The sequence below is a fragment of the Elephantulus edwardii genome, unplaced genomic scaffold (assembly GCF_000299155.1).
Source record: "Elephantulus edwardii isolate Elephantulus edwardi_28Jun2011 unplaced genomic scaffold, EleEdw1.0 scaffold00289, whole genome shotgun sequence".
In the NCBI taxonomy this organism is placed as follows: Eukaryota; Metazoa; Chordata; class Mammalia; order Macroscelidea; family Macroscelididae; genus Elephantulus; species Elephantulus edwardii.
The window spans coordinates 2,908,282-2,932,406 of record NW_006400039.1 but is presented as its reverse complement, the minus strand read 5'-3'; the positions used below and the strand labels follow the sequence as shown (position 1 = coordinate 2,932,406).

Sequence of the window (24,125 nt, the reverse complement as noted above, 5' to 3'; positions counted from 1 at the left end):
TCAAGATGGTCAGACTGTAGAACAGACCATCAACTACTCTGATGCAAGTTCAAACTGAAGGTGAAGAAGTAAAAAACAAATCCACAAAACCGAGATAAAACCTTGAATCTATCCCCCAAAACACTTAAAGACTATCTCAAGGCTAGAGCTGATGCACTCAACACTAATGAATGAAGACCAGATGAGGTGTGGGATGACATCAAGGACATCATCCATGAAGAAAACAGAAGGTCATTATAAAGACACGAAGAAAGAACAAAATGGACATCAGAACAGATGCACTAGAACACAGACAGGACAAAACAAAAGGAAGAAATGCCTTTTTTTTTTAAGAGAGCTGAACAGAAGATTTCAAAGGGTACTACTGAAGAAGACAAAGCAAAGTACTATAATGAAATGTGCAAAGAGATGCAGTTAGAAAACCAAAAGGGAAGAACACTCTCAGCAAAAGAACTTAAGAACAAGTCTCAACCTGTAATACTGAAGGATTCTATGTGTGAAATCATGAATGATGTGAAGGAAGTAGCAGAAGATGTAAACAATACAGAGTCATTGTACCAAATAGAATTGGTCAACACAGAACCAGTTCAGGAAGCAGCATATGATCAAGAACCAATATGCTCAGAACCAGGGGTACTGAAGGAGTAAATCCAAGCTGCATAGAAAGCATTGGGGGGGGGGGGAAGGCCCTAGGAATTGATGGAATACCCACTGAGCCCTGGATCTGCTCCTAGCCTATGCCAAGAAATCTGGAACAGTGACCAGTCCAACCTGACAGTGGGTCAGCTATGGTTCCGACTTGATGGTACACAACATCAGCAACCACCCGTTCCCCCCAAAAATGATTCAACAGAATGCTGAAATAATTGAAAAATATCATATGCAAGTAAAATATTGCTGAAGTTTATTGTAAAACAACTAGAACAAAAACAAAATGATGTAACTTCCAGGTAAGGTAACTTGTGGCATGAAGAGTATTACTGCTGATGTCAGAAGGATATTAACAGAAGCAGAGAATACCAGGAGGATTTTGATTGGATGATAACTAATTATAGATAACATTGATAATAATGGAAATTCCAGAACACTTCAACAGCCTATGTTCTGTAGATGACAGAACTTTGCTTGCAAAAAGTGAGAAAGACTTGACACTTAGTGCAGAAGATCAGGTTTCAATATGGATTACACCGCAACATCAGGAAAACAAAAACACTCACCACTGGACCAATAGGTAACATCATGATTGATGGGAGAAAAGATTGAAATGATCAGTGATTTCATTTTACTTTGATCCACAATCAGCAACTATGATAGAGGCAGTCAAGAAATCAAAAGACGTGTTACATGGAGATTTGCTGTCAAGAACCTCTATGCAGTGCTAAAGAGCAATGATGTCAGTTTAAAGACCAAAGTGTGCTGGATCCAAGTGAGGTATTTTCCACTGCTTCCTATGCCTCTGAAAGTTGGGCCACAAATATGGATGACAGCAGAAAAATCAATGCCTTTGAATTGTGGTGCTGGGGAAGAGTACCCAATACACAGATTGTCAAAAGAACCAACAACTCTGTCTTAGAAGAACTGCAAATGGAATGCCTTTTTTTTTTTTAAATGTTCATTTTTCTTCAATGACTTCTATACTCCAGGTGACAAGCTGTTTGCTCACTTGAAGCTCTTGTTCTGGTTGAAGGCTTTGCCCATATACTGGAAATCCTCAGTACTCTAGAACCAGCGTCTAGGTGTCCTCACGGCCAGGATCCAGTTTCTGCCATATGTATGATTCGTGATTCACCTGCCAATATGGACTCAGTGGGAAAGCAAGTTCTTGGCCTCTCAAGACTCAGACTCCAAAAAATGGAGCCGCTGCTGTTGGTTTCAAAGACTTTGGCACTGCCCAAGGCATTCTTCCTCAGTCTACTCAATTGCTGAAACATTCCAGTGGTTAGGCTGCAACTCACGAAGATCTGGGTGAGCTCTTCAGGGAAGTGGGCCGCAGTATATCACAAGGACCAGCCATCCTCATCAAAGTTCTCCCCAGAATGAGACAGGGCCCCAGAAACTGTCCTCATTTGAGTACTCGTGCTTACACTCACTCGCCCAACACAAAGGTGCTTCTGGGCAGGAGAGCAAAGCGGTCTCTGGCCTCTGGTTCAGCAGCCTGCACCTACTCACTTTCGTCCATCTCGTCCTCGGGAACATGAGTAGCTGCTGCCTCTTTTTCTTCCTTCTGTTCAGCCCGGGCCTTCTGCTTCTCCTCCCATTATCCTTTCTCTTTCTGTGAGATGTCTTTTTAAGGCTGACTCTATGCAAACTTTTTAGTATCAAATTGGGCCTTCTTATCACAGAATTTCACCTCCCTTAGGACAACCCAGGACTGATTAATGCAGGTGAGGAACCAGCAGTTGGTATTGGGGAAGGCCTGACAAAAAGAAGGTTCTTGCACCTATCTATAGAGTCATGAAAGCATACAAGACAACTATGATGTCAGCCAGGCTTACATGTTTACCTATCAGGAAAGTTCTTGTTTTCAAGAGAGCATTCAAGAGGCCCAGATTTTGTTTCAACTCCTTCTTGGCAGGCTCTGTAGCCTGCTTATGGTGGTGTATGATGCCCAAGTGTGGTCTGGGGGTGGGGGGGACGATAATGCTATCAGCACAGCTCACCCACCCCCCTGCTGTTGTCTCTGGGGTACTTCCCCACAGCTCGTCACTGCTCACGTAACAGGAACTGGCTTTGCTCTCAAACACACAGACTCTATCACTACCCTCAAACTCGCAGGCTAAAAATTTATAGAGAAACTCTGGGATATAGTTGGTTTGGCCAAAGTGAAAGTAGGGTGGTGTGGAGAACACATGGACTTGAACCCCGCTGTATTGAGCAGTAATGAGGGCATGTGAAGGCCCTCCAATTTTCGGGGTATATATACAGGGTCCCAGCTGCCATGGCGATTCTGCAGAGAAAGCGGGTGGGGTACTCAGCGCTCCACAGTGCTCTTTAGGCAGAGAGGCAAGGTGGTTAAATTTCATCTCAAATACTTTGGGCATGTTGTCAGGTGGGCTAGTTCTTGTAAAAAGACACCATGCTGGAAAAGACCTCATGGAGGGTAAGAGAAAGAGAAGACCTTCATCAAGATGAATTAACTCAGTGACTGCAACAATGGACTTGAACATGGTGGAGCCAGTGACAATGGCACAGGATAAGGCAAGGTTCCACTCCATTGTTGATAAGGTTGCTGAGTCATAGGTGCTACTGAGTTTGAAAGCAACTCCAAACCAACTCTGTCGGATAGAAACTCTGTCAGATCCTGTACCATTCTAATTCTGTCCCCTTAATCTCATTTTTGCAGTCACTATGTCAATTCATCTCATTGAGAGTTTTCTTCTCATTTACTGTCTACTTTCTCCAGCATGATTTCACTTTTCAAGAAATGAATTTTCCCGATATAATGCCCAAAGTATGAAATACAAAGTCTGACTATCATTGTCTCTAAAAGTCACCTTAACAACACTTCTTCCAAGATATATTTATTTGTTCTCTTGGCAGTCCGTGGTATATCCAATAATTTCACAACACCACTATTCAAAGGTACCAATTCTTCTTTGGTCTCCATTATTCATTGTCCAATTATAAGCCAGGGTGCAAAGCAGATTTTTCCAATGAAACTCATCTTTTGATTTCTTGACTGCTGGTGCTAAAGGTGTTGATTGTGGATCCAAATAACATAAAGTGACATTTTGCCTCATCTATTTTGGGCATGTTATCAGGAAAGGATAATCCTTGGGAGGAGATATACTGGTAAAGATGGAGGTCAAAGGAGGAAAATAAGACCCACAGTAAGATGGAACAACACAGAGACTACAACAGTGGGTTGAGATACAGTGGAAAGTGAAAATAATGTAGAATTGGGCAAGATTTCAACATGTTGTATATACATAGACTCAAAGTCAACTGAAGGGCACATAACAATAAATAGAAATAAAATTAATTTTTGTCTACTGACCTTGTATTGTGAGACCTTGCTGTACTCAGTAGTTTCAGGAACTATGTTATAGACTCTTTGGTGTTTTCTGTATAAATAACATCAATTGTAACTATTCTTTTTGTTTTAATGGGTGGACTGCAACTCAGAGCCAGCCTAAGAACAATGGCTCTGAACCTTGTCCTAACTTGTGTCATCCTTAACATTTCCCGCAAACTTAAACTCACTGTTATAGTCACTGTGTCTGTGTCCTGTTGAAGGTATTCCTTTCTCATGCTGATGCTCCACCTTTCCAAGCATCATATCCTTCTCCAAGGACTGGCCTCTTCATACAACATGCCCAAAGCATGTGAGATGGATTTTCACTATCCTTGCCTCCAAGAAGCACCCTGGCTTCATTTCTCCAGGTCAGATATGTTTGCTCTCCTGGTTATCCAATGGATATTCAATACTCTTCTCAGCACCACAACTCAAAGACATTGATTACTCTTCTATTGGCCTTATTCACTAACTTTCAGATGCATAGCAAGTAAGTGAAAAGACCATGACTTGGATCAGGCCCACCTTAGACTTTAAGTTGAAATCCTTGCTCTTTAGTACTCTGGAGAGGTCTTTGACAGTGGATTTTCCCCAACGTAACTAATTTTTTTTTTTATTTCTTGACTGCTGGTACTAAAGGTGTTGACTATGGATCCAAATATGATAATATTGTTGACAATTTCATTTCCTCTCCTTTATCACAATGTTGTCTATTCGCCCAGCAGTGAGAATTTTTGTTCTATTGATGTTGATATGTAATCCATATGGAACACTATAGTCCTTGATCTTCAGCATTTAAAGTCTTCCTCACAGAGTAAGTGAGCAAGGCTTTGTTTTCTACATAATGTAGACTGTTGGTGCATCTTCCTCTGATTCTGATGCCACATTCTTCCTAAAGTCTAACTTCTCAAATCATCTGTTCAATACACAGATTGAATAGATATGGAGAAAAGCTACACCCTGACACACACCATTCTTGATTGTGAACCATGTAGTGTTCCTCAGCTCTGTTCAGACAACAGCTTCTTTGTCTAGGTATAGGTTCCACATGAGCACAGCTAATGTTGTAGGGTTCCCATTCTTCTCAATGTCAGCCATAATTTGTTGTGCCTTTGCACAGTTAATAAAACACAGCAGATATCTTTCTGGTATTCTCTGCTTTCAGCCAAGATCCATCAGCTATGATATCCCTAGTGTCATGACCTTTTCTAAATCAGGCTTGCATTTCTGGATGTTCTCTATGTACTGTTCTAGCCATGTTAAAAATAATCTTCAGCTAGATTTTTCTTGCATGTTATACTAATGATAGTATTAAATAATTTCCACATTCTTTTGGATCCCCGTTTTGGACATGTGAATAAATATGCATCTCTTCTAGTCAGTTGGCCAGGTATTTGTCATCCAGATTTCTTGACACAACCTGGTGAGCATGTCCAGGGCTTTACCTGTTTGTTGGGACATGTCAATTTGAATTTTATTAATTCCTGGGGCCTTATTTTTTGTGAATGCCTCCAGTGCAGCTTGAAGTGCTTTCCTTATTACCATCAGCTCTAGATCATATGCTATTTCCTGAAAAGATGTTGAGTCAGCCAATTCTTTTTGGTATAGTGACTCTGTGTATTCCTTCCATCTTCTTTTGATGCTTCCTGGATCATTCAAGATTTTGTCCATATCGTCCTTGAGTATTGCAACTTAAGGCTTAAGTCTGTTCTTCAGTTCTCTCAGCTTGAGAAATGTGGAGTGAGTTCTTCCCTTTTGGTTTTCTGACTCCAGTACTTCATACATTTGTTATAATACATTGCTTTGTCTTCTCAACCTGCCTTTTGAAATCTGTTCTTTTACTTCATATAATTAGAGACAGTTCTATTTCTTCCTTTCCTTTATTCTTTTCTTTTTTGCCATATTATATCATTTAGATGTGTAAGTATCATGTTAAAAAGCAGTTGTGAACATATTCTTGACTTGCTCCTCATTTTAAAGAGGGAAAGATTTAATGTTCCATTGTTTTTGTAACATGCCATTGAGTCACTTGTGACTTGTAGCGACCCTATGTACAACAGCTCTGAAACCTTCTCTATCCTGTGCCAACTTTATTGTCTCTGACACATCTACCTTCATTACCCCAGTCACTGTATCAATCCCTCTCATCGAGGGTCTCCCTCTCTTTCTCTGTCCTTCCACCCTTCCAAGCATGATGTCCCTTTCCAAAGACTGGTCACTCCTTGCATCATGTCCAAAGTATGCCAGATGAAGCCTCAGAATCCTTGCCTCCAGGGAGCAGGTTAGCTTCACCCTCTCTAAGACGAACCTGTTTGTTCTCCTGGGAGTCCATGGTATATTCAGAACTCTTCTCCAGCACCATAGGTCAAAGGCATAGATTCTCTTCCTACCATTCCTATTCATTGTCCAGCTCTTTGGTACATAGCAAGCAATTGCGAAGACTATGGCCTGGATCAGATGCATCTTAGTCTCCAGACTGACATCATTGCTCTTCAGTACTCTGGAGAGGTCTCTAACAGCAGATTTTCCCAATGCAATTTGTCTTTTGATTTCCTGGCTATTGGTACCAAGAGTATTGACTGTGGAGCCAAGCAAACTAAAACTGTTAACTATCTCAATCTCTTCACCATTCATCCTGATGCTGCGAGTTGGCCCAGTGGTGAGAATCTTTGTCTTCTTGATATTGAGCTTCAATCCATATTGAAGGCTGCAGTCCTTGAAGCAAGTACTCCAGGTACTCCTCAGTTTCAGCAAGCAGGGTTGTGTCATCTGCATAATGCAGGTTGTTGATGAATCTTCCTCCAATCTTGATGCCACATTCCTCCTCATACAGCCCTGCCTTCCAGATGATTTGTTCCACATATAGATTGAAAAGGTATGGAGACAGAATACATCCCTGTCATATATCCTTCCCAATTTTGAAGCATGCAGTGTCTCTTTGCTCTGTTCTGACGACTGCTTCCTGGTGCATGTATAGGTTTCACATAAACACAATTAAATAATCTGGGATTGGCATTCTTCTCAGTCAGCCACAGTCTGTCATGATACACACAGTCAAATGCCTTTTCATAGTCAATGAAACACAGATAGACATTCCTCTGGTACTCTCTGCTTTCAGCCAAGATCCATGTACCATTAGCTATAATATCCCTAGTACCACAGCCTTTTCTAAACCCAGCCTGCACATCTGGCAGTTCTTGACGTGCTGCTCCAGTCATTTTTGGATAATTCTCAGCAGAATCCTGCTTGCATGTGATATTTATGTTGTTCTAGAATTTCCAAAATCTGTCGGGTCACCTTTCTTTCTGTACATTTTCCAAAGGGCAGCTTGAAAAGACCAAGCAAATGTGCAAAGGTCAGGAGTTAGAAAAGCAAAAGGGAAGAGTGTGCTTGGCATTTCTCAAACTGAAAGAAGTGAGGAACAAATATAAGCCTCAAGTCGCAATCCTGAAAGATTCTATGGGCAAAATCTTGAATGATCCAAGAAGTATCAAAAGAGGCAAGCAATACAGAGTAACTGTACCAAAATGAAATAATCAACACTGAAACTGTTCAGAAAGTCGCTATGATCCAGAGCCAATGGAAGTGAAGGAATAAGCCCAAGCTGCACTGAGGGAATTGGCAAAAAATAAGGTTTCAGGAATTGATGTAATATTTCCAATTAAGGTGTTTCAATAGATGCAGTCCTAGACATGCTCTTTAGTATGCCAAGAAATCTGGAAGACAGATACTAAACTAATCAACTGGAAGAGATTTGTATTTCTTCCCATTCCAGTAAAAGGGGATTTAACAGGGTATGAAAATTATCAAATAATATCACTAATATCATATTCAAGTAAAGTCTTGTTGAAGTTTATTTAAAAATAGGTGGAACAGTACATCAACATGGAACTGTCAGAAATGCAAGCTGACCTCAGAAGAGGTCATGGTACAAGGGATATCAGTGCTGATATCGGATGGATCTTGGCAGAAAGCAGAAAGTACAAGAAGGGGATCTATCTGTGTTTTATTGACTATGCAAAGACATTTGATTGTGTGTGTCACAACAAATTAAGGCTAATAACTAAGAAGAACAACAATTCTAGCTTGTTTATTCTCACGACAAGGGAGAGATCATATTTGGTAAAGACAAGGTATCTGGAGACAAACGTTCATTCAGAGGTTAAGAGATAAGAGAGACAAAAAAAAAGAGAGACTCAAAAAGTCTTGGAAAGAAGAGAGTGAACCACTGAGGAAAAGGCTGCATCAAGAGCAATTTCAGCAAAGGGTTGGGGGAAAGTCTAATTGGAGTAGATCTGAGGGAAGTTGGGAGGAAAAGAAAGCAGAGAGGCAATACAGACAAAACTCTCAAGGAACTGACTGCTGTGTAGGAAAGAAGAAAAACAGGCAAGAGAACGCTTTAAAGATGAAGCCTACTTATATATGAATAGGAGTAACCTAGTAAAGAGAAAAAAATGACAAGTCATCAAAGAGTGGAGAGTGGTTAGAACAATGCCCTTGAGACAAAAATTAATAATAAGTGGATACATTGGATGAAAAGAAAGGAAACATACAATACAGTAAGGGTTTGATGTGACATTGCAATTAATCAATCCATCAACTTTAATTGTTATAACATGAGATGTGTATGAATAATTTATTGAAAACCAATGATTTGTAAACTTTCACTAACTTTTAACAAATAAATGAAAACAGAATGATGCTTTTGAGCAGGTGAGAAGAATGGAATCTAGTGGACAGGCTGTGACTTATCCCTAGAAGTGGGATCACCTTTCAAAGGCTTTGGTCTTTTCTGGGAAGTGGGAAGCACAGCCTTCATATGGGAGGAAGCGCTAGAGATGCAGTCTCTCCTTGTCTCGGCATAAGCTTGGTGATCCTATTAGTGAGGCCCAGATAGGGCCTGGCAGCAGGACAGGACCCACTACGGCAAAGAGCAAAGGGTGTACATCCTCCTGATTCCAGAGACAGTCCCTGTCACAGTGAAGCTGGGTCAGGCTCATCATATGAGCCTTGTCCACAGGGTTCACTAGCTCAGAGAAATAGTGGGAAAGTGGTTTAACATTTCTGTACCTTGACTTCCTTATGTGAAATGGGATGACTACAGTGCCAAAATACAGGGAGTTATGGGACCCTCCTCACAGTCATCTTGCTTACCTGGAGCCAGCTTGATCTCCAGGGCAGTTCGGATGAGAGCCATCAAGGTGGATGTGAAGTGGACCGTCATGTCCTCATTTGAGATGGGCATGTTCATGCGTACCAGGCGCTGAGAAGGAGCGCAGGCAGGTCAGATCAGGGCCTACTGGGGCCACCCTCCCATGGGGGACTGCACAGTGCATGGCCCCCTGGAGGTTGGGACTAGGCCTTGGCTAGGCGGGAGGTTTGCCAGAATTCTAATTCCCCTGTAGACCCCAAGCTCATCTGTGGTGAAGACCTGGCTTGACTGCTGGAAGACCCAAGACCATGCGCATGGTACAGGGCCTTGTCCTGGTCTCTTTGAAAAAGTCAAGACCTCTCTCTGCCGGGCCAAGGGCTCCATGGGACACACAGGAGGAAAGAAGGGGTAGCAAGTGGCCCTCAAATACGCTTCAAGATTGAGGGTCTCCTGGATCAAGAGTGGGTGGCCAAAGTTATGCTTGGAGATCCAGACCCCTGCAGAGGCGTCCCTCAATGTTGATTCAGCCTCAGCAGGAATGCTCTGCTCTATAACTCCCTCCAATCCCTGTGGAAGCCTGGCAGATTTTTGATGCCCATTGAAAGCACATCCTGCTGCTGGAAACAGCAGAAGGCATCGGATTCTCCCAGTGAAAGGGGCTTGGAGACCTTGCCAGCTTGGGGTGCTAGCCCTGATGGACACACAACACACACTCTGGTCCCACCTCTCCACCAGGTGGGAAGCTGGAGACAAAAAGATATCTTTCAGGTACCACGGGCAGCTAATCCGACAGACTCAGGAATGACTGAGGCAGTGATACCTGTTGAGCTTTTAAGGTCTCTGGTGGGAGGCAACTAAACTGCTCAGTAGGTCCAGGAGCCCAGAGAGGAAGCTAAGGTGCAGGCTTGGAGTCTGTCATGGGTCCACCTGTCCCTTCTAAGCCCCCATTCCTTGAGACTTAGCAGATGGTCAAGCCTCTTCTCTGGGGAGAGATTATGAGGACCTGTCCCAATGTCCCCAGTATAACGAGGGAGGTATTGAGACAGGAGCACAAATGGGCCTGGAACCTGGTCCCACTGGAATGCTGGCAAAGCTCCACCCAGTGGCATGTTCAATGGTCTCCAGAACCTCCCATGTGACACATGACTTTCACACCCAGTGTTCTGAAGAGCAGGTAGCAGAAGGAAGCAGAGTTCCTGTCCCAGGAGGGATGGGAGAGAGCTGAGAGCCAGTGGATGATTCTCAGGAGGGGAGCATCGTCCAGGCCTGGGAGAAGCTCACAGCTAGCCAGGAGACCATAGGCATCTCCTGGCACCCCAGCCTGTTGCCCCCACAGCCGTACCAGATGTCCTTGTGCCCAGCAGCTCTCCACCCACCCTGGCCAGGCCTGGAAGGAGCTCTTCTCTTTGGGATGAAGCTGCAGGTGAGTGGCAGCAAGCACTGCACACATGCATCCACACAAGAGGGAAACCAGCATGCAGATGTTAGAGGCTCCTGGGCAGGGCTTAGAGGGCACACTCAGCCCCCCGAGGCTTCTGAGTTAGGTAACAAAGCTAAATAAAGCCTTGGTCCTGGTACAGCAAACAGCAATGCATACTAGAGCCACCCGGAAAAGAAGAGAGAAAAGGAAAACAGATGGGCAGCTCAGGAGCTGACAGGGGTCACTGAGGGAGGCAGGTGGTAGTAGGGGCAAAAGACTACCCTGAAACCCCAAAGCTCCCCATTCTGCCCCTTCTTAACGCACCCAGAGCCTGGGGCCCTGGAGACAAGTGGCTCTGGGAGCAGGGTGCTCTGGGACACACCATGAGTGTGGGTGTCATGTGGAGGCTGCTCTTCCCCCTGCCGAGGCTCCAGGGCAGGAGAGCTAGGTCTGAGCCAAGAACACAACCCTGGCTCCAGTTGGCATAACTGTCAAAAGCTGGTCTGTGCCTTCATCTCCAGGGAGGAATGTCAGGAAAGGTAGGTGAAGGGCTTGGGCTCTCAAACAGAAACACCCAGAGAGGGAATGGGCCCGGGCAAGAGGACATGCATCTTGTTGCCATGTCCCTTTGTGGGGAAGGAAGTGAGGAGAGGGCTGAGGAGAAGGAGACAGTGACACAGGCAGGAGCAGAGAGTCAGCACGCAAATGGGTGGATGGGCAGACGGACAGACCACGCCCGTCTGAGAAGACGGAGCCCCAGCAGACAGCCGGGGTGCAGGGTCTACCTTATACGCAACGCGAGCGGGGCATTTCTTCCCCAGGCCCAGAGGTGGGGACATGTGCTTCAGCATCTCAAACATGTCATTGTAACTGATGCGCCCACTGGAGACCCATCCAGCGGCCAGGCACATGGGATCCACAGGAGGAGCCAGCGAAGGGAGCAGGGAGGGAGAGGACGGGAGAGATGGGGCGGGCAGACAAGAAAACAGAGCCAGTTAATCAGAAACGCCAGGCTGAGGGCCAAAAAGTAAAAATACATAAAATGAGGGACTCCTCTGCTCTCCTGTGGATCCCACCTCAGCACCCTCTCCCCCAGCCCCCACCCCCTGCTCCTGGAGTCAAGGGGACCCCACTCTCACCTCTACTCTGCCTGCAGGGAGGCGGGTAGGGATGGTTGGTGTCTAAGCTAATGAACATGGAAGGGAAGAAGGAAGGGCTGCAACGGGTGGCCTGGGGGGTAACTTCTGGCTTCAACGTTTTAGAAATCATGGGATGCCGAATTAGAGCAGTGCGGCTTCACCATGCCAGGAAAGCTGGCAGACAGAGTTATGTGACAGGTGGGGCTGAGGCTGCGCATCACAGACAACATTTCTGCTTTCTCTGACGCTCAAGCTTTGCTTTCAAATTGCCCTACAGGCTAAAAGATGAGACCCTCAAGGAAACCAGAAAACCAGGGGAGGGACTGCCACTCTGTCTGCAGGAAGTCACACAGGCCGACCTCGGGGTAAGAGTGTAGACACCTCCCACACACCCTTGGACAGCACGAGGTGAGGATGCGTCCACAAAAGGAGTGAACTGGCCCCCAGTGTGGGCCCTGGGAGCCAGAAGGTTCTGGAGGACTAGGGAGATGACTGCAGTGGGTGACTGGTCTTCCAGAGTTGGAGGATGCTGGGTAGGGAGTGTGCAGCCCATCCTAGGGAAAGGGGACAGGAGAGCTTGCCCTCTCCAGCAGGTTGGCTCTGGGCCCTTAGGGCAGGAAATCCAAGGCAGGAGACACAGCCAGAGCACCACTCAGGCTCGCTTCCTCACTGGACTGGGGCCCTCCCAGCACTTGAGGGGGAACTGCTGCTGGGCCTATGCCCACTTTCTCCTCTTGAAAGACGCGCCCAGCCCCCCCCAACCCTGCCGCCCCAAACAAGCCACCCCTCTGTGCAGAAGGTCCAGCCTGCCACCTAGAAAGCTCTCCTGTGCACTGTCTCATAAGGCTGCCTGGCCCCAGCCAGCTAGGGGTTAGGAGGTTAGATGGAGACCAAAGCATCAAGGAGGTTGGAGTGCGAAGGGTGGGCAGGAGAAGAGAGAGGTGAGGTCATTCATTCTCAGACCAGGCAGGGCACCACAGGGAGTATGTGCTGTTTGCATTTCGGGAGGGAAGAGTATGTTGGATGGAGGCTCTGAAGTTGCAAACCTTGTAGGCCAACCTACGAGGGCAGTTCTTCCCTAAGCCAACGGGTGGCGCAATACAACGCAACAAACTGTACATATCCTTATAATGAATCCGGCAACTGGAAAGGAAACGTCAGAGGTTACGGCAGCAGAGGCGCAGTGGAGCCCCCCCGCCCGCCGCCCCACATATTGAGAATGTGGCCTGGCGCGCTGTGGAGGCAGGTAGAGGCCAAGAGGAGGTGGGCCACCCAAGGCAACTTCTGGAGCTAGATTTGGGGCAGGGGACACCCAGATGGAGGCACAGGTCTGTCCTGTCTCCCAATCCTGAGCCTCCATTCTACACACAGTGCCTCCCACTCCACCCTTGCCCAGGTGTCCATCCCTCTTCAATGCCTGGTCAAGTTCCACCGGGTCAGGCCCCACCTAGTCAAGTGTCCCGAGGTGTCTGCCCGTCTACCTAGACAGTGAAATCTCACTGGACATGCTGGCCCTCATCCCAGGGTCTCAACAGGAGTCCCTTGGGTTAGCTTAGACACTCAGCCTTATTTTGCTTGTCCCCATCCTAAGTCCATACAGCTTTAGATTGGCCAAATTCTTCCTCAAGACAAAAAGATCTAAATGCCCACACTGGGAAGAAGAGAACGTGCCTAATTCTGTTTCATGCCACATGCTAACCTTGTTGGCCATGGTGAGGCACAGGGGGCTGAGGCGCGGTGAAGTACCACTGCCACTGCCCCAACTCAGAGCCCTCCGGTGCCACCCGATCCACCCACTCTCAACTAAATAGTCACTGCTAGCAACACAAATTTCAAGGCCATTCCAAGTCTGGTCTCAAGCCCCAGATTCTCTGAGTGACCTCTAGGTCTCCAGGAAGGCACAATTCGAACACTTCTATCCAACGTCTCTCTACTCTCCCCAGCCCTCCTCTGGAACACAAGTCTGCTTCTCCAGTTCTCCTCAGACACCACCTCCTCTTGCAAGTTTTTGCAACACTCCCCACTGGCTATGACTTCTGCTCCCCAGATATGCCATGGCCCCGTCCAAATGAACTCAGCAGACATTGTTCACCTCTGGGACCCAGTCCCCAGCACTCACAGATGCTCAGAAAAGTTTGCTTGATGGATGGTGAATGTAAAAGTGAGCAGAATGTTGGCTCAGAGCAGATGTGATTGTGATTCTAACCACTTTCTTATCTCTGCAGAGTGCTGAGGTGACAACAGAAAGAAGTCTGGAGACAGACATAACTGGAGAGCAACACCTCAATGCTATTCCAGTCCCTCCATACACACAAGTACACGGATACACTTTCACCCACACATGCTGCACAAGTGCACACAAACACCACCAGTCACACACATATACACCCACAAATTTCACTCATGCCTATCCACGCACACAGGTGCACATACATCGTGTTAAAAATCCATGTGTGAACACACATGCATCGCACATGTATATCCATGTACAATCACATGTACATACACATACAAAAAGTCTGAGTACATTCATGCACATGTGTCCACACACACTTTCTATGTGTACACTAACATGTGTACACATGCATACACCACACATGTGCATCCATGCACTCACATATGCCCACATACATCACAATTGTACATACACCCACGTGTCACACATATAATGAGTATCCATCTGTCCATGCACTCACATCATCACACATGTACCACATATGTGCATACATGTAGCCACACATGTTGCATTTGTCCACCCCACACACTCACACATGTACTTTAATTCATGTGTAAACAAACTCATATAAAGCACATGTACTTTCATGCACACACACACACCTACACATATGCATAGACACCCCCCCGATATAAACACACAGCCATACATGGCATCTATCTGGATACAGATGCACAGAAACACACATACATTTCATATGTGGGCTCATGTACACATGTATGTACATACACATGGGCACACCTACACACAGCCCCACATGTAGATAGACCACAGACACATAAATACACATACACTCCCACACATTTCATATAAGCCCTAATGTCACCCATATGCACATACACACACCATACATGTACATTCATGTACATATCTTTATACAAACAAATAAGCACAGCCTTCCACATGTGCACAGATCTGGACACAACTGTGCATGAACACATTTGCACTCACACAAGTATATACACCAATACATATGCACACGTGTGTACTCACACATAGACCCACCCACAAACACTCATGTGCATACCTGCTTGCTCATGTATTCATACACACATGTATGTTGCTTAAGCACACATAAACTTCAAAAACTTAACACATTTGGTTGTTATTTCAAAGTTTCTTCAAATGGTCATCTGGGAAATAAAGATGACCACGTCTGTCTGGAGCCTACTCAAGGTTTGATGTACCCTCAGGCTTGCCAGGACGTGGGCCAACCACCAAACCTGCCCCTCGCTTAGGCTGCTCCTCCTCACCACCCACCTGCAGGAGTGGCATGTTCTCTGTCAGCAGCAGGTCTATGTTATTGTGCAGATACCATTTCCTGGGCAAGATTTTCATTTTTCCATCTACTCTTCAAATAAGGCCTTTCTGCATCTCACCCCTACTAGCATATGCCTTCCAGAGGGTCTTATTACACATGTTAACATCTGGAAATTAGCCCAAGCCCATAGGCGACCACACCCACATACATGTCTCCACAGTCTATCCTTTCTGAGGAGCCCTTGGGTCTTGGGCCAACAGCTGCAGACGGTGAGGCTGCCATCTTATCTCATTGGCCTGCACTGAGCTGCCTCTGTCGTACTCCAAAGGACATTCAATAAAGCATCAGTTTTCTGCAGCAGCACCTCCTTGAGAAAAGCGTTGCCCACAAGCAGCTGCAAGGATGCAACTCTCACAACACTACCTCAGCTCTGGCTCTCCTGCACAATCCTGACTAGGCCAAGGTCAGGTGCGGTCAGTTTACCCCTCCACTCTGACCAGAGAACACCTAGCCTTGGGCTCCAGTAAAAACAAGTTGCTAGGAACCTATCAGGAAAGTGACTGGACTCTCCAAAGTAATGGGGGCAGGGATGTGGCCATGGAGCTTATGTAAGAGTGATGTTTGTCTGTGGAGCTTATGTAACAGTGTTGCTCTCAATGGAGCTTACGTAACAGTGATGCTCACCAAGGAACTTACGTAACAGTGATGTTTGTCTGTGGAGCTTACGCAAGAGTGATGCTCTCCATGGTGCTTACGTAACAGTGATGTTTGCCTGTGGAGCTTACGTAACAGTGATGCTCTCCATGGAGATTACATAACAGTGATGCTCAAGGTGGAGCTTAGACAACAGTGATGCTCACCATGGAGCTTACATAACAGTGATGCTCTCTATGGAGCTTAGATAACTGTGATGCTCACCCTGGAGCTTATGTAGCAGCGATGCTCACCTGCAGAGCTTACATAACAATGATGCTCACTCATGGAGTTTAGGACGCTCACCGTGGAGCTTTTCTGTCACAGTGATGCTTGCTGTGGAGTTTAGATAACAGTCACGTTCACCTTTAGCTGTGTTACATGACAAACATTTGACATATACAGATCCTGTGAGCCTGCAGGGCGTGGACAGAGGAAGTCTGTGTCCTGGCCCGAATGCTGCCGGCAGTGCTGGAATGTAACCATCCTAGAAAGAGTTCCACCTAACTAACACCTTCCAGATTCTCATGGTAATGGGCTGCGCTACTCCAGGGAGGCTTCTGAGAGGTGATAGAGCCCTTGTTCTCCCTAGTAACCTAGACAAGTCTCCAGGTCCATTGAGTCCTGGAGGTCAGTGAGCCCTGGACACTCACGTGCCGAGCTTCACTTTAGAGGGACAAGTAGAGGGACTGGATCTTTATCACAAGAGTCTGACCATCATCAGGCCTCTTCCCTGACAAGGGAAGACTGGACAGAGTCATGAAGGGTCACAAAGACAACTGAACTGCAACAACATCCACACTTGGCTCTTTGGCCTTCCCATCCCACGGAGGATGGAATGATGGGCCCTACAGACACATCCACTCGTTCACTTGCACACTGTGAGCAGTTGTTCTGGGTGAGACATTGAGCAAGGCTCTGTGATCTCATCCACCACCTCCACTTCCTTACCTGCCTCATTCAGAACAGTATTCATTAAAAACTGCCAGGCTGAATGTAAGTGTGGAAAAAGTCAGTAACTGAACAATAGATGAAGGTCTGAATGCGAGTGAATGAATAGATGAGTAAATGAGTGATAACTGAAAGAGTGGATGGGTGAATGTGGGAGAGAGTGAGGAGGTGATAAGTGAGTGAGAGAAATAATGATGAGGAAATGTGAAATGAGTGAACAAGGGACAACAGGAGGAATAAAGAGCGATAAGTAGTGACCAAACAAGTGAAGAGTTCTATGTGAGCAAGTGCTAAGAGGGAGAAGGAGTGATAAGTGAACAAGGATGTATAAGAAAAGAGTGAGTGAATGAATGAGTGGGTGGAGAGATAAGGGAATGAGTATGAGGAAATGGGTGATGAGGGGCATGCATGAGTGAATAGATGACTAAAGGAATGAATGAGAGATGAGAAAAGAAATGAATGAAGAATGATGAGTGAACGGTGGGTGAACGAGTGGATGGATGGACGAGGGAATGAGTGAATGATAAGTGTGCCAGACATGAGTGATGAGTAACAAATAAATGACTGGAAAGTGAGGAGTGAGGAAGCAGAGGGACAGATGAGCAGAGGCTGGGTCCATGTTGCTTGTTCTTTCTGCTAAGTCCTCAGCGTGAACATCTGAAGTGGATCCAGACCTGTGATTAGAGTCCAAACAAGCGCTCCTCTGTGCCAGCCCTTCTCTCACGAGGCTGGCTAGGAAACATGCCACCTGGATCTGCCCCATGGAGGTTCAGAAGCCTTCTTGACCACTCACCTGGCTCAAGTACGCTCCACTGAGTGTCCACATGTGCAGCCTGTGCCTGTACCAGACAGACACAAGACAAGGACTCTTGCACCCAAAGGGGTTTACCAGTCACTCGGGCCTGATGTGTTCATTCCTAAAGTCCCTGAACTTTTGGAGGATGGTGGGGGCAGAGAAGGGCCTCCTACCATTCACTCTATGGTCCCTTATGTTACAGGGCCTATGAGAAGAGTACCTGATTTCAAAGACCCTGTATGGGCCTGATGAGGTTTGGCCAACTATCTCAAAGCACCATTTCTCAGGCTTCTGGAGCCTGGGAAGGAAAATGTGCCCAGAGTCCCTCAGTCCTCTCCTGAAACCCATGGGTATGGATCAGCCTGAGGACCAAGCTTTACAGAGCATGGGGGACTCACCAGGCGGCTGGGTCGTACTCAGCCCAGACCCTGATGAACTCGTCCAGGTGGTGCGGCCCTAGGATGGAAGAGTCCCGCGTAAGGTATTCAAAATTGTCCATGATCACAGCCACAAAGAGGTTCAACATCTGCAGAGTAGGAAGCAGAAGAGGTGACTGGAGAGAGCTCAGCTTGTCCCCCCACCAAAGTCTAAAGTGAGGGTGATGGGCAGCAAACCTGCCCACTGCAAAGAAATGCCTGCCCTCTTGAGAGGGCCTGGGTCCAGATGTTCACAATGGCTCTGCAACAACACTACTTGCAGCCCTGTCCCAGGCCCCAGAGTCACTGCCCACAGTCTCGCCAGTAATCATAGACAATCACCCCAAACTCAGAAGTCATCATCTCTTCCCTACTCAGGCCAAACTTCAAGGAAGGCAGTGGTTTTGGAGTAAAGCCATTGGGCTCAAGAAGTTGGCAGCTTGGCTTCTGAACTGACAGAAGGCAAGACATGCTACCCTCCAATCCTGTTTCCTCCCTGTGGCAATGCCTTTCCCATCAGGTAGTAACAGGACAGGTACACATGCTATCATCAGGGCTCTGTAAGGGGTCTGCTTGGACATGGCCACAATCTCATGTTCCCTCAGGTACTGCCATCAGACCTAGACAGGTTTAGAAAAGCATCATAGTCAGCAAAGCAAAAACGGGGCCCAATGGGGATCACCGATGACAGTAGGGAAGAGGGAAAGCTAAGTGAGGTCTCCCTCCAATCAGCATGTCTGGGCAGTGGACGTTCTCACGGCTGTGAAATAGTATTATGCCTTAACTTCCATGGGAGCCTCTGTAGCCAGTGTGGCCACTGGCAACTTGGCCTTGCTCATCTCTAAAGTTCTTTTATGCTAAGGTGGTTTTGTGCCTATTACAACAGAAGACCAATCCCCATGGCCCCAGTGCAGTAACCCCCCAGGAACTTCCTTCCTTGCTGTCCACAAAGGTCTTCTGAGAGATCAGAAATCCTCTCCTTGGGTGCTCCCTGATGCAGAGCACAATCCATACATGTTTCTGTAGTTCTCTATCCACCCCAAACTGCGACTCACCCGTCTCAGGATGTACTCTTCCCCCACATCCTTGTACTCTGCCTTTAGAGCTCATAGTCCATCAGCAGCAGAAACCTTGTCTTTATCTTCCTTGAACATCATCTACATACACATGTTCTATCTGCAGTGTGGGGGTCCCCTTCTTCCTCCCAGAAAAGTCGCCTGCTCTTACATGCCTGCCCCATCAACTCCCTTCTTGTAGAAAGTGTAGTGTTAGGTATGCTTCTGTGTGCCCACTTCCACCCTTTCTGTGCCCACTGTTTCTACTATCGATATGGATGGGGCAATAGTGCTGGCCTCTCAGTCCTTGAACCCTCACTTGTTCCTATGGCTACATGTTGAATGAATTATTCACCAGCATTGTTGATGTTACCTTCAAAACCTCCATGGAAAACATCTTCCTCTCTGGCTCCATCCTCTCCTTTTCCAGCTTACTTCCTCTAAGACCTGCATTCCATAAATTCTTTTCCACACAGGATCTTAAATTCCTGAAACTTGCCACTTTTTCCTGTCCATCACCTCCCTTGGGCCCTCACCTCCCCCAGAAGCTGCATTAATCCATATTGTAGTATCTTCAAATTCTTCCGTATGTTCCTCTATCTCTCCTTCCTATTTGTTAGGAAAATTCCAGATCCAGACAGTCCACTTATCGATTTGCAAACAAGAGGGAAGCACATCCATGGCCTGAGGAGTTCCTCTGCACTGCTGTAATTCTGCATTGCTCCCTCTCTGCTTTCATTATCTTGCAAACTCACTTGATTAGGGTCTCTGCTCTCACCAGGCCAAGGAAACTTCTCTTGTGAAAGTGACAGACACATTTCCACATCTTGGAAACAATTCTCAGTTATCATGGTACCTGACCTCTCCATGGTATCTTGGGTGGGTTATTCCTTTCCCAGGAGGTTTTCTTCCCTTGTCATTCAGGGCATTACCCTCTGATGGCTCCCCACTCACCTCATGGCTATTATTCTCAACCATGGCTGCATCATTTCATGGCAGAGTTCTGACTCCAAGTATCTCGGGTGAAGCACACAATGTGCCCCCACGGAGCAAACACAGGGCTCTGGAAGTGCCTTTGTAGGATCAGTCAGATAATAAAGATACTTTGTGGTGATCATTCAGGCTGGCCTTAGGCTGTGCCTTGTACAGCAGGAACCAAGAGGCTATATAGTCAGCCTCGGAAATTTACCAAACTGAAAATGCATAATTCACATCTCCAATCCAGAGGTCCAGTGGATGTCTAAGTCCTTAACCCTAAATCTAGCACTAACTCTAACCCAAACTCAAACCCTAACCCTAACCCCATCTCTGGAGCTGGTCCTGCCTTCCTTCCCATTACACTGTGTTCACTTAGCCCCATCTGTGCCCAGCTCCCTCCTACCATCTCTAGACAGCTCACTCTGATCATCTTGATGTCTCTACAGTCTCTCTTTTGCTGATACACAGGGACCCACGGTAAAGTGTGAAATCACACAATAAATCATGTAACTCCCTACTAAAAATTATCTGGGGTTTCATTTTGGACTTGGAATAAAAATCCAGCCTCCCTGACCTAGTTTTACAATTCCTCAGTGAACTTGCCCCAAGCACTGTTAGGAAGGCTGCTTGTCTTATCCCTGTCTTCATTGTGAAAATCTTTCTAGAAGCTGGAAACTAGGGGACTGTTTTCATCTGGACACCTAAAACCCTCTCCATGAAAGTAAAGTCCAGGTCCATAGGACCTTTCAACCAAGTGGTGTTTTCTAGAAGTAAGGAGGGCATGCATTCTGGGACACCAAAAGCTATCAACACAGATTCAGCTAGTAACATGAAATGGATTAAAATTCAGGTGAGTAGAAGACAAGAGGGACCCAAGACAGTGGTGAAAAACAAGGGCAGGCAGACACAGAGGGATGAGCACAGTGACCATGACTTACCAGAAAAGAACAAAGGAAGATGAAGGAGACGAAGTAAAAGTAGGCAAAGTCACTTCCACACTCACGGGCATTGGCGTGCTCATCACAGGCCCGGTTGCTTAGACAAGACAGCATGATCTCGTGCCAGGCTTCCCCTGTGGCACTCCTGAGAAGAAGGACAGAGCCATGTGAGGCCCACAAAGGCAGGGCTAGGGCCAGCCTGCACAGGGCAGGTCTCCAGCTCTCCCCATGGTCCCACTCGGCCAAGACAGGAAACAAACAGCTCTGCACCAGCAGAACTGCCGCGGGCACCTTCTCCTCTGGGATCCTACCCCATGAAAAGTTGGTAGAATATGCAAGACTTCAAAGATGGTGTTTCTTAAAAACACACACACACCACAAAAAAAACAAAACAAAAAAAACCCACCACATTAACTGGGAACAATCAGCAAAGAAATAATGAGAAAGTTCATGCATTATAAAGAATATAACCAATGCCAATGAACAAGATAGGTAAAGACCATTGAATAGAACCTAAAATTCTGGGTAAACATTCACCAAAAACACAATAACTATTCTTTTTTAAACAATAATAATCTGGTATTCTATCTTCAAATTGACCATTAACTGACAAAGCCATAATTTTGCACATTGCAAGTTCAGTTAAGTAAACAGCATTTTATGAATATCAGGCATCTCATTCCTAATATGACCAAAAACTCGTGAGCTTCTCCTAAAAGCTTTCTCCATCCTGTATTCCTCCTTTCAGTAACTGGAAAAGCCATTCTCCCGGCTGTTCAAATGAGGAACTTTGACATCATCTTTACTCCTCTTGTCTCTTTCCACTTGCTTTTCATCAACAAATGCTACTGGCTCTACTGTCAATGAGTAGACTCATCAGTTCTCACCACACTGGCTCAAAGGACAATCACACTGCAGCAGAACTGTGTTAACGGGCTCCTTATTTCCTTGCTTCTTTCCTGCACAGCAACCAAGGTGGGTGATTAGAAACACAAGGCAGAGCAACATCAGCAAAGTGGTGGAACAGTTAACTCCAAGCTCCCATTCCCTCACAGAAACAGTGTAAACTAAGCAGAAACTATCAGAACCAGGGCTGCCCAAATTCTATGAAATAGTGGAGGTTTAAAGAAGAAAGAAAAAAGAAAAGCTGAATCAAGATAAAGACAACTTAAAAGAAATAGGAAATCTCTGTAGTGCCTCTACATGTCCTTGTCAGCTACCCAGCGAGTCTGGCTATAGATGAGCTTTGCCACATACTTTGGGCATGTTGATATGAGAGATTATTCCTTGGGGAGGGCCATGATGCTTGAAGGGAAGGAGGGTCGGCAAAGGATAGGAAGACCCTCAACCAGGTGGATTGATATGGTGTCCATCACAATGAGATCTAGTGTGTCAGGAAGTATGAAATAGCACAGATCCGTTGTTCAAAGGATCACTATGAGTCGTACTCAACTCAATGGCACCTGACAAGAACAAGACTTTATTCACAAATATTCTATCTGCTCTAATGTGTTTGAGAGCTACCAGTCGAGCTAAAAAATTTGGGTGTTTCTTATAAGTAGTGTAGGGATAACAAACAATCTACAGCCACATCGGGGGAAATATTACATTTGAGACGTATAAGATGATTTGATGTGATGTTGAGTCAAAAACTACTTAACAGGAAAGTTTTAACATCTACGTTTTCTCAGGAAGAGATTGACTTTCACCTGCAGAGCAGCTGGTGGATTCAAACTGTGTGCCTTCACGTTGACAGTGCAACCCTTTATCAGGCCATGAGTGCTCTCTGAGAAATAGAAATAAGCCACCTGAATTCTGGGAGAAAAATGTAGGAAGCATTTCTTCAGATTATTGTTGTTGTGTGCAGTTGAGGTGGAACCAACTCATAGCAGACCCTCCAGCAGGTTTTCAGAGGCAGTAAATTTCACGGGAGGAGATTGTTCATCCTTCTCCCATGCAGCAACTGGTGGATCTAAGCCATGTGCCTTTGGGATTGCAGCACAGTTTCTTGTCACTAGACTACCAGAACTCACTTCAGGACACCGTTGTTGTTTGCTATCGAGTCAGAACAGACCAATAGCTGACCCTCCAGCAAGTTTTCAAGAGGCAATTTAATCACACAGGAGGAGACTGCCCAAGCTTCCCTATGGAGTAGCTGGTGGATTCAAGATGCACACCTTTGGGATTATAGCACAAATTCTTATCACTAGGCCACCTGAGCTCTCTTCAGGATATTGTTGTTGTTGGGCACCATTGAGTTGAAACAGACCCATAGCTGGAGAATAGAGCATTTAAACATATTGGTGCATTTTGAGGAATTTAGAGTACCATGTACATATCCTAGTCACATGATAAAAAAAGACCCAAGAACACTGAATGATCATCTTAGGCTGACCCCTGGGCTCAGTGAAAATCTGTTTAAATGTGTCTAGAAAGAGAACCCTAGGACAAAGCCAGTAAGAGAGACTCTGAAAAGTGCTTTTTTTAAAAAGCTCCTAGAATTCGAGAAAATCTCTGTTGAAATACTAGTTGAATACAAGCTAAAGGAACAGAGACTTCATTGACCACCTATAAAAAAGAAATACAGCCTTGGCAAAAATATTTCAGATCAGTCAATAAATAAACAGACCACTAAAGGCTTCAAAACTTAGGGAGCTCTGGTGGCCTAGTGGCAAGAAGCTGCACTGCAATCTCAGAGGTAAGCGGTCCGAATCCACCAGATGCTCTGCTGGAGAAAGAGGAACAATCTCCTCCTGTACCAGTCAGATCTGATTTGACGGTACAGCCAAAAAAAAAATTATAAAAAAATTTTAAAAAACAAAAACTTAAGCACAAACAACACATCCTGGAAAACAGATAGTCTAATTTCCAGAGACTCTGAGGAATGTCTATCTGTGTTTCATTGACTATGCAAAGGCATTTGACTGTGTAGATCATAACAAACTATGGCTAACTCTGAGAAGAATGGGAATCCCAGAACACTTGATTGTTCTAATGCGAAACCTATACTTGGACCAGGAGGCAGTCGTCAGAACAGAGCAAGGGAACAGTGCATGGTTCAAAATTGGGAAGGGT

The 24,125-nt window shown here is 45.8% G+C and overlaps 1 protein-coding gene and 1 pseudogene across 1 annotated transcript in view; both read right to left on the bottom strand.

Annotated features, from left to right (window-relative positions):
- Positions 1-24,125, bottom strand: part of CACNA1B (calcium channel, voltage-dependent, N type, alpha 1B subunit) — a 258,633-nt gene that overhangs the window by 10,917 nt on the left and 223,591 nt on the right. The window contains exons 34-37 of the mRNA XM_006900673.1: positions 21,051-21,195; positions 18,062-18,189; positions 11,373-11,469; positions 9,170-9,278 (exon numbers count right to left, since the gene is read on the bottom strand). Of these exons, the coding sequence (XP_006900735.1) occupies positions 9,170-9,278; positions 11,373-11,469; positions 18,062-18,189; positions 21,051-21,195 (479 nt within the window). The remainder of the gene's footprint in view (positions 1-9,169; positions 9,279-11,372; positions 11,470-18,061; positions 18,190-21,050; positions 21,196-24,125) is intronic.
- On the bottom strand, positions 1,660-2,940 carry LOC102874958 (annotated as a pseudogene).